The sequence below is a fragment of the Theobroma umbraticum genome, unplaced genomic scaffold (genome assembly GCF_002168275.2).
Source record: "Theobroma umbraticum cultivar Fairchild unplaced genomic scaffold, ASM216827v3 scaffold_130.0, whole genome shotgun sequence".
NCBI lineage: Eukaryota > Viridiplantae > Streptophyta > Magnoliopsida > Malvales > Malvaceae > Theobroma > Theobroma umbraticum.
In genome coordinates, this window is record NW_018397264.1 from 572,280 (window position 1) to 583,856 (window position 11,577).

At 35.0% G+C, this 11,577-nt stretch overlaps 2 protein-coding genes across 2 annotated transcripts; one reads left to right on the forward strand and one right to left on the reverse strand.

Annotated features, from left to right (window-relative positions):
• The first annotated feature begins 2,885 nt into the window (after window positions 1-2,885).
• LOC110422263 (expansin-A4-like) lies at window positions 2,886-4,706 on the forward strand. The gene is made up of 3 exons (XM_021436106.2): window positions 2,886-3,107; window positions 3,205-3,517; window positions 3,735-4,706. Exons 1-3 carry the CDS (start codon window positions 2,951-2,953, stop codon window positions 4,036-4,038), a joined length of 774 nt encoding a protein of 257 aa, XP_021291781.1. The 5' UTR covers window positions 2,886-2,950; the 3' UTR covers window positions 4,039-4,706.
• A 133-nt stretch (window positions 4,707-4,839) lies between these two features.
• On the reverse strand, window positions 4,840-10,695 carry LOC110422262 (MACPF domain-containing protein CAD1-like). Its single transcript, XM_021436105.2, is given in 8 exon segments — window positions 4,840-5,795; window positions 6,871-7,034; window positions 7,150-7,333; window positions 8,235-8,312; window positions 8,406-8,601; window positions 8,677-8,915; window positions 10,000-10,073; window positions 10,076-10,695. Coding segments are annotated over 8 exon segments (1,758 nt in total). The 5' UTR covers window positions 10,266-10,695; the 3' UTR covers window positions 4,840-5,162.
• Window positions 10,696-11,577: the final 882 nt, after the last annotated feature.

Consider the following 11,577-nt stretch of genomic DNA (forward strand, 5'->3'; position numbering starts at 1 on the left):
AATTTTTTACATATTATATATTAATGATCTTTTCATTCAACTCTACTAATTAATGTATCAAATTTAATTTTTATTTAATTCTTTTAACCAAAACCTAAAAATAAAAAACAAAAAGGGTAGTATGTATAAATGTTTTATTTTGGTTTTTCTAAAGCAAGTTTTTTAATTTTCATTTGTTGACGGGGTATTGCATGAGATGAGCCAAGGTTAAAGCAAAACATACTAGATAAAAAGAAAAATTTCCAAATTTAATAGACTGAAATTTTGAGATTATAAACTTATAATAATATATATTAAATTTATAAGCAGTAATTTGTGGAGGACTCAGCAGGTACTTGCATTGTTTTTGCACATGCATCATCATCATGCATGCATGTGAAGCGTACCGACTTGTGCACCTTCATTGATGATCAGCCCTTGTCGTGATTGGCTGGATGGCCGCATTAACCCCAAATCTACCAACACCACGTGAACTCCAATTAATTACACGTAATAAATGAATATAGCAAACTCATTTTTATTTTGATTATGAAAGTATTTTTCTTTTATTTACTTTCATGAAATTGGTTATACATAACAACGGATGCTTGTTCATTCTTTTGTTTCATGTAAAATAAGGTTTGGGGTGGCTTGATATGGAAGAAACATCGCCGTTAATGCTTTAATTGATCTTCACGTTCATCTTTTCCATGAAATAGAAAGAGTGAATTTTATGATCATATATATAAAAAATGTTACCTGACTATTGTTGTGTAGTCTGTAATTCAATGAATTGTTACATATACATACATACAAAAAAAAAAAAACCTCAATATACTAATCCAGTGCTATCAAATTCACTCACAGTCGCATACCTATTTTTAACATCTGGTAAGGAAATATAAACCTTAACATGTATATACCGTTTTTAAGTAATGGTGCCTCTTTTGTAGGCACTATTTCTGGTTCTTTATGAAAATTTATGGGATGGGAGGCAATTTATTGGGGTTTTGGTGCGACAGATTATTGAGCTGGTTGGAGTTATGAGAGTTTTTAGTGCCTTAAAGGTGCAGAAACGCGTGGAACAACTCAGCTATTGCTTATTGGAGTCCTTTGCTCAACCCTTCTCCATTATACCACTCTTCTCAGTCTCACCCTCCTCTACATGCAAGGCCACCCTTCTTTATTCCAAAAGCAAACAATTAATGGGATTCAAATCTCAAACCTTCCTTCTCACTCAAGGAGTGATTCCTGTCAATCCAAGTATTAGTTTTTATTTTTAATTATAATATCATTTTATTTCATCAAGAAAAACTCCCTCATCCACGACATGTGAGATTCCATGCCCTATAAGCTTCAAACCATGAGCGGACTCAACTTCGTAGGAGTGGTGTCATATAAGTAATGTCAAATGACATCACTCAATTGCTAACTATTTATACAAATATATTACTTATTTAGAGTTTTATATAATTAATGACACTAATAAATTTATTAATTTTTTTGTAATTTTGCAAAGAGTGGGATAAAAACTCAAAGTAAATTTATCAAAAGATAATTTATATACTAATATTTAAATAGTTAAGTAGACAAATTTTTTTTATAATTTAAGATTTTATTAAAAAAAATCAAAACTTAAATTACTTCCCTTTCTCTCTCAAAAAATTTAAGTCCTACTTTTCAGACCTGTGGTGAGGCTTCCTCTTCTCAATCCTTAGCTGCATTTTTAAGTCTCTCAAAACAATTCATCTAATAATTATCAATCCAAATTAAGTTTTTAAATACTCCATATTTAAATATTTTTTTTATTAATTTGATAGTTTGGGACCCAAACAGAATCTAACTAATAGAAAATAGTATTACATGTCAAATAATATTTTGAAATTATAAATTTTTCTTTTTTTAATTTATTTTATAAATATATTGTTTAATTATTTGATTTTTACATTTAACTTTATGTAGTTTATGGATGTTGATACTTAATTTTGATCAATAAATAGAAATTTGACAAATTGTTAATTATTACACCATTAAGAAAAATTTCTCAATCTACGCTTGTTTCAAAGGGAAACATATTGGCAAAAAATCTTCACCCCTAGTGTGTACAAAATAAGACGTCTCCAAATATTAGTTATTTAATCACAATTATCAATAGATATTGAAAAAATTCCCTTTTTTTATATATTAATTCCATTTACTTTTTTAACATTAAAAGCTAGTATTACATACCAATATATTACTACTATAAAAGTTTTAAGTTTTTAAGCTTAATAAATACTAAACTCAAAATATTTTTCTTAATTTTTATTTTATAAGACAAAACCAGACATTCAATATGAGACCAATGAAGCATTACATAACTCTAAAATTATGTTTCAATAAGATTTCCACGAACAAGACATACTATAATAACAATGCTAGTAAAAAAAATTATAATTGAATGCCCTATATCTACAATTTTTCCTAATTTTTGAGAAACTTTTTTATAAAAAATAAAAATGCATATATGTAACAGAGATTCCCATAAGTCTAGAGAAACTCATAAATATCTAAGAAATATAAAAAGGAATTTTATTAATTCAATCATCTTTCTTTCTTTCTTTTTTTCTCGTTTTACTTTCTTTAGGAAACAAACATTAATTAATATACATTAAAGTAACTGCATCCATTAAAAAAAAGGCGTTCAGAAATAGTGAATATTGTGGTACAATAGTCGGGGACAAGAGTGCCCGAAGAAATAAAATTTTGCATGTGCGTTTTGATGCCTGCATGGTTAATTACCCAAATTAGTATCTTTGGCAGTTAGTTGGCAAACTTGGTCCCAATAATCATAGCCTTCCTCCTTAGCACAAAGCCTTTTCCCTTTTACCTTGAATTTGTATAAATAGCTATACCCCTTTGCCCTCAAATCCTCAAAGCCTTGCTCCCAGCAATAAAGTCACCCCCATTGTTTGAGCTTGCTCTCACTCAAATGGCCACCACATCAATGCAAATTATATTGTCAGTTCTCTTCTTATTCTGTCTGCTCGGTATCTGCAGCTGTTTCCATGGCTCTAACAGAGATGATGGAGGTTGGCAAACTGCCCATGCCACATTCTATGGTGGTGCTGACGCTACCGGCACAATGGGTGAGTTTCAGACTTGAGAGACACATAATGTCGTTACTTGAATTTTTCTTCTCTTTGATGGTCTGTATTTCTGGGATGTTTGTGATAATTTTTTTAGGGGGAGCATGTGGTTATGGAAACTTGTATAGCCAGGGGTATGGAACGACCACAGCAGCTTTGAGCACTGCACTTTTCAACAATGGCTTGAGCTGCGGTGCCTGCTACGAGCTGCGGTGCAATGATGACCCCAAATGGTGCATTTCTCGAACAATAACCGTGACTGCCACCAACTTTTGTCCTCCTAATTATGCTTTATCTAGTGACAATGGTGGGTGGTGCAATCCCCCTCGACAACACTTCGATTTGGCAGAACCTGCTTTCTTACAGATTGCAGAATATCGAGCTGGCATTGTTCCTGTTCTCTTCAGAAGGTAGTGCTAGTCCTCCCCAAAATTTTACTTCTATTAATAGCACAAACTGTCACAAAGTAATTAAATATGGCATGTTACTCTCACCGAACTATACCTAAAACCAAGCAACTACCCTTCCTTTTCCCTAAGTTTTAAATTGACATCACACTCTATCTTCACCTGTTTTCATTATGGAATATCGTTCCTAATAGACCAAATGCCTTGTTTTAACTTGCAGGGTTTCTTGCGTGAAGAAAGGAGGCATCAGATTCACCATCAATGGCCATTCCTACTTCAACCTGGTCTTGATAACAAATGTGGGAGGTGCAGGGGACATAACTTCCGCCTCCATCAAGGGGTCCAAAACAGGGTGGCTACCCATGTCAAGAAATTGGGGTCAAAACTGGCAGAGCAATGCCTACCTTAATGGCCAAAGCCTCTCTTTTAAACTGACTGCCAGCGATGGCAGGACTACCACCAACTACAACGTAGTGCCCGCTGGCTGGCAGTTCGGACAAACTTATGAAGGAGATCAATTCTAGAGAAATTGTTTCCAAATATATATATATATATATATATATATTTATCAGGCACATGAGCGTATTATGCAGAGGTAGCAAAGTGGCGCCCGCTAGCTTTATGTGTGAAATTGGCGAGCAAGTGCCATAGCCTATATAGGTACATATATATATATACTGGCTCCAACTATTTAGTTTGGAGGGGAATAAGCTGAATTTTCCATAAGATAATCTGTCGGGAATTGTTAATTTGACCATAATATTTATTGTTTTTTTATGACTAAAATACTTAAAATTTTTAAATAATGGTATCTCAAAAATCAGAGCACGCTTCTTTTGTGATTTTCAAATTCAGATATTATGATAAGTATTGATAAAGAGTGCCTATGGAGTATAGTTAATATGTTATTTGTAGTCATGTTTTTATATTAAATGTAATAAGCAACAGTTAATAAGAAAAAAGTAACATATAATGAAAGAATATACTTAATAGAGTATTCTTCAAAAGTGCTCTGCCTTTAGAGCAGTCGCTAATTACCTCCCAATGCATTAGTGAGAAGTAGGATGCAGGATTGGATCCTCACAAGCATGAATTGGAGTCAGGAGACACTCGATCATCGTTGTAAGTGGGCTGCAGTTTGTGGTATCATGAGAGGGTTTTCCATTAGCCTAAGCCCACTAACATGCAGAAACATGCTTTCTTCACTGGACCCCTGCCGAATACTGTGCGAAAGTAGTACTAGAACGACAAAGAACTACTAGAGGGGAAGAGTGGGAAGGAAAAAGGGAAACTAAAAATCCAGATGGGAACACTAAGAAAAAGACTCAAAAGGAAATTAGGAGTCTAATTATCCTATAAGTTACCAAGACAGCGATCTGCCCAAGCCCCTTTCTCATGTTAGATAAAAGAGACATCTTCACAGGTTTTCTACAAAATTCACAGCACTTTGAAGGGGACGGAAGTTGCTCCCAAAACTGGAAGAAACTTCATATCCTGCATACACATCCTCACCTACTCAAACCAAATTCATCAAAGCACAGTTCTTTACAAGTATGATGGACACAAATGGACATGCACAACGAGCACCGCCTCCACTAAAAGAGCAGCCACGACAGTACAAAAATCGTACAAAACCACTCCAAGAGATTCAATAATTCAGCAAGGAGTACTTCACTCTCAAAACAATTTTGCCTTTCTCGACACCAAGCTTTCCACCAGTAACCAACCAATGGCCTGGAGGATCTTGCGGCCCTTTGCTCATCTCAGACATATCAACAAATTTTGACAACTTGTTTACAATGTTTTCTTGTGAACCAGAACTTGAGTCACCGGAGTTGGTAGAACCCACAGTAGTAACAACCTTTTTTGATTTGTCATTTGGAATATGGTCCCACAAAGATCTTCGTATTGTGCAACCTGGAAGCCTAGAATACAAGAGCTTCATGTACAAGACATTTCTCGATCCAAAATCCCAGACTCCAAGTTGTGCTCCAGTGACAATGTAGACACCAGAGAGGTCACCTATAAAGGTTTCAGGGTTTTCAATTGGTGCAGTACTAACATGAGAAAAATTCTTCCATTTCACAGGTTCAAACCATCTGCTATCTTGCTCCTCAGGTCCCTGCCACTTGGGAGCACCAATTGCCACATGGGTGTCCCAGTGTGGAAGTAGGATCTTTGGAAGAGAAGCTAAGTGTTGAAGATGAATACTCAGACGGTTCTTCTTGATTCCTTCTAGGCGTAACCGCAAGCCTGTTACCGGCTTACGTCCAACTGAGATCTGCATTTACATTGAGCCCAGATTAGATGCACATTCTTATTATAAGGATTCAAGTTACCACTCCCCAGTAACTTTCATGGTGTGATTTGTAGTCAATGTTCTATATTCAAAGACTCCAGAACCAAAGTAAAGTTGTTTCATGGGGTTATAAGCCCCAAAACAATGAATGGATTTTCTCAGATATTTTGTCTCAAGCATCCAAGCAGTGGTTGTTGAAAAAGCAGTAATAACGATAAATATCTTATTATATTTAATTATGAAGACTATAGAGTCCAACACCTCTATTGTATTTAATTATGAAGACTATAGAGTCCAACACCTCAAAATTGTCATACTATAAATCAAAGCTAAGGTGAGTCGACAGGCATATTAGCAGGAGCAAAAACACCACCTATAAAAGCTAAACATTACTGATAACTCAATTTTTTTGTTAAAAAAAAAATTCCTAGTATTTTAAGATTTCCCTTGACCAAAAGAATTTCACAAGATTTAAAATTAGTCTACAAAGGCCAATCAACTATTTAACAACAAGCCAAAAGAGTGGACCCTCTCATGTGGATATCAGCTTAAGGCTCACTTTTACTTCCTTCAATAAATAAAGGAATTGCATTTCAGTCATATGCCACACCACATTATGGCTCTTAGAATGGCCACCATGGTTATGCAAGGGCAAAGGAAATTCCAGCTAATGAACAAACAACAAAAATATAAAATAAAAACCCCTCTATTAAAGGCCAAATCAAGCTAGAAAAAGCGCAATAGTCAGGAGGAAAGAGAACAGCTATTAAAGCTGGTAAAGCTTCTCATAATGGGAAAGATAAAGAGGAAGGTGGTTTTCATTGTTCAACATTTCAGGACAATGCTGTTATTTCAAATTTCCAGGGACTGCAACAACCATAAGAAACCCTCTATCATATGCACATAGGCATACAGTACAAAAACATGAAGCCTTTATCCCTGAGCCAACATAATGCAGACAATTGTGCTCTTTTTCCATTCTCAGGAACAAGTCTCACCAACAAGTGGAAGAGCTTAAAGTTTTAAGATGAAAAGCTATGTTTGCATAAACCTATACCTGCTCTTGGCTGACATAAAGTTTTTGCCCCATCATGCTGAATTGTAAAGATGGGCAAATAGGTTCCTTCCTTGGGTGGCCAGGAATCTTGTCCTGAATAGGAGCCCATATCCTAGGAATTTGGAACTCTAGAAAATACCTTAGCTCTTCAATTGGAGGCTTGTCTGCAGATAATCAGACCAAAAATTTGAGTTAAGACAAATAGTTTACAATTAGCAACATAACAAATGAGAAAGAAAAGATTGCATCTCATCAACCATAAAATATTAGTTGTATTACATTCAAGATAAACACTAATAGCACGGGTCAGATGCTCCTTTCCAGCTACCCCATCAAGCAAAGCAGTAATAGGATAGAAAGTCATTTCAATAACATCAGGAGAGGACCGGACAGTTTTTGCCCATTTGGTGTGGTTTTGCTCCAGATCATCTCCTCCCCTCCTCCGAAATATTACTGTAACATCCTGCAACAATAAGAATTCCAGAAAATTGAGATCAAGGCTTCATGGAGATTAAGTGAAACAAAGTCTAGCAAGTCCCACATATTGAATTGACAGAAAAAAGTAAATGATAAATAAAAAATTAACACTAAAAGGCAAAAAATTTCTGGTAGAAAGCAAGCAAGTTTGCTCCATCAATCATACAAATAAAATTGCTTGGCCAATAGAGGCAAGCTGAAATATGCATGTTCAATCATTATAAAAGTGATGCACCAACAACCTAATGCTAAAGCAATCCAAGCTAGAATATCTTTTGGCAATAACAAAGCAATGAAGTCTTACATATTAGCCATTCCTGCATGCTTAGTCAAGATCAATGATATCATAACTGTTCAATATCATTGCATGTGGACATTCTTTAAGAGGAATAGTACAAAATATAACAACCTCAATGACCAAACAAACAAACAAAGCATTTTCCCACTACATGGCATCTGCTACATGGATCTGATTCAACAATGGAAAAAAAAAAAAACAGAAATACAAAATCCACCCAAAACAAAAACAGTCATGAAGCTATCACATCAACAAACCATGACCAACATATAACCAAGCCCTTTCAACACGTACAAACACACATGCTTAATTAATGAGTTACATAAAATGAGCAGGAAAATGCAGTGGGGTGACTGGTACAGTAGTTTCAGTCATGGATCTCCATATAAATAACTATTTTTGCCTATTGCTTGATGTCCTACATGCTAAATCGCTTATGTGTACAATAAACAAAAGCCACCTTTCTTTTGAAAATTAGTTTTTCAATAATTTTGAAGTCTGGGCACAGCATATTACAAAACAGCATCCCAAAATATTAAATATTCATATGCGATCGATTTCCACTAATAAACTGTCGAGATCTGAATACCTCTTTCCCATTAAGATATGGTGCACTGGTAGGCTGAGGGTATATTCCTTGACTGTTGAATAAGCCAGGATCAAGACCCTGCAAAGCACAAAATTTTCTCAAGTAAGTAATGGGCAAGAAAGCAAGACAGATGAAAGATGACAAAAATACGAAAGAAACAGTGGCACTAGCCTTATCCTTTAACTTGATTTGACCTGAACTTGTATGACTTTCTTTGTCAGAGAATCTCTGATTTCCAATATCCTGGACATAGTTTTTAATCTCCATGGTGGACAAAGGTGAAGAGTGATGTTGTTTGATGTATATCACATCTTTACCGCCAATAGTTACAGAAGTAATGACATGTGTCCCAAAATTTTCAATGAAACTGTCAAATAAAGCAATATTATGAATTGAACCTATATTGTAAAAATATTTACACTTAAAACCAAATAGTTTATACCTTGCCAGGGATGATGGGTCCCAAGAAGTTGGGACAGCTCGTTTAACATTTTCTTGCAATACCGATGGGGACTTTGTAAGCTGAAACTTGGCAAGTGGAATGTAAAACCCATCCATAGAGACTGTCTTTGTGGTCGCAGCATCAATATTTGCTGAACCAGTAAAGCTAAATGCAGAGATGAAACTACCAAGCGGAAAACCACCGGACACATTTGCTTTTTTATTAAAATATTCCAGCATCTGCAGTTTGATAGTTAAGAAAATCAAATTAGAAAATGTTAAAGCAATACAATTCATGTTTGAAACAAATCAAAGAAAATAAATCATTGCAAATAGTCTACATAAAGCTCTTAAGATCAGAAATGTTAGTGATGTTAATTTTGCATTTCATTATTGATCTCAGTGTACTTTGAGATTGAATTAGCACACACACACTCTCTCTCTCTCTTTCTCCCAAAAGATAATTAGGCCATCAAAATCAAATTCAAGATCTTACACATTGACTTAATTGTCAGCATCAACACTTGAACTGAAGTTAATCCCTTAAACTCAATTTGAAAGTCACAAAATAATTGGGAATCAAACACTAACAATCGAACAGGACCTTAGTATACTTTGGTAGGAGATGATACACAAGTCCAAACAGAATCGATTACCAGAGATTCTTAGGCTAACAATTAGCATCATGAACAATTGTACTTGTCAAATAATATCTTAACAAAGCACGTGCATATAAAGTATTCAATGATCATGTACTAGAGGATAGAATGGGAGAAATAACTTCAAACCAAGTAAGAAAAGTTCGGATGAAACGAGATGAGCTGTCATTGAATAGGCTGTACTAATAGAACGGTTTACTCATAAATATAACCAAAATAAAACATTAAAATAAGAATTAATGTAAGCAAGGTATAAATTTCATCAAGCCATTATAATAGAGACTTGATGCAGAAAAAGAAAGTCCAAAGAATTTTCTTCATCTTCAGGCAGGGATAATTATTTGCACATGGTTGAAGTTTGTTCTACATATTTCTTCTCAATATCAAGATCAATTTAATTGGACCTTTTCTCTCTTTTTTTTATCAGTCCAACTGCCACTTCTGTTGATCGCCAAAACAATAAAAACTCATGATATCTTGACTATCATTAGTTTTCAAACCTTTAACCCTAAAGTCAAGGTCTTACTATGCCTATCTACCAAAGCCCCAGAAGAAACACAAGAACATACAAGTGTAAATTTGAGCTGAAGCCAAAAATCAACAAGCTAGCATAATTCATGAATAAAACACCCAACAAACAAACAGAAAACAAAACACAACGTTACCTCATGAAAATTGCAAACCCAGAACTGTGACGGCCAAAAGGCTCTTGAAGTTCTTGATATCTCTAGAATATTGACAGAACAATATGATCGTCAAGTAGAATGTCCCTACCATGTTCCTCATCAACTTCTACTATCCTAGAACCCGCCACGCCTTTACAGTACAATAACCTCGTATCATAGTTAACATCAAACCCCCTCCCTAATGCCTGCACAGCGTTCATTGCAGTGTGCAAGGCAGCTGCATTTCCATTTCCATTTTCACCCATTTTCTCATCACCAGAATTCCTTTCAATTCCCTTTCAACCTCCAAGCTTTTCCTTGATCAGAATCATACCCAATTCACCAAATAAGGTCATCTCAAAGACCCAATTTCTCTATCTACAGAATTTCAAAGAAATCGAATGACTGGTTAAGATATTTTGAGGTGGGCAACGAGGGCGATGGGCTGATGGTCAAACCACATGGTTGTTTCTTCTCTCTTTGAGAATGTGAGGTTGACTGAGAGACGGAAGAAAAGATTCGTCAGAGATACGGCGAGGAGAGAATCGAGAATTCTACTTTGTATTTGCAGGCGATCTGAAAGACAATATCCTATCTGATGATTTCTCTAGAAATTCTCTTTTTCTTCTGGTGTTGGGTTTAAAAAATAAATGAAATCTGCCCTTGTATTCTACTCGCATACTTTCTACTATCTTACGAGTTACGACTATGTTGTCCGAAAGCCATGACCTCTCAAAGTCTTTGTGGCAAATAGACCATACAAGCTGTGACGTGTTACTTTTCCATGGAAATCCTAGCCGTTCATTTCTTCAGGACTTTAGTCTCACTCATGCGAGAGAAAAGAAAATGGAGAGCCAAAGGAAAATATTTACTCGAACAACTTTCACACTGGGGAGACAGGAAGGAAACTGCGTAGAGAAATTTTCCTTCTTTTTCTCATTTGTTTAGAACTTGTTTGATGGTATAGAGACGGTGTCATGAGATTTAATGAAAGATCAAGGATTCAATGGGGGTGAAAAGTCCTCCATTTCATGCTACCAAACAAGACTTTCGAGAGAAATCAACTCAAATTCAACTCAGTAATGAATAAATTAAATTAACTTTCAAGTCTAATCCAAATAATTTATGAGTACCTCATGTCATTAACCCTTCAATGTGCAGTTTCTTCCAAGTAGTTGACTAATGCATTTGGGTTCTGGTTTTCTAATAAAAGCTCAACTTTCTATGATGCTATGCTCATCTCTACTCAGATCATCGTACTGTAGAGTCCAGAGGGGAGAATTGCTAATGCATGACACTACTTAATAACGTATCCTATCTTTCACTACCTTACTAACATGCGATTAATATTTCTTTATTTTTTATATTAAAATGTATTAAATGAACACAAAAAATTGAGATAGCAAAAAAAAAACAAAAACAAAACTGCAAGACCGAACAATAAAATAACCTCAAAGTTGAATTAATTTTGTCCTTGAATTGAAAAATCGGGAGCTATATTTTATTAGGTCAAAATTGATTTATGCAGAAATTGATTTTTTTTTTTTGAAAAAAAATTAAGTAGTATTAAGAATTAAC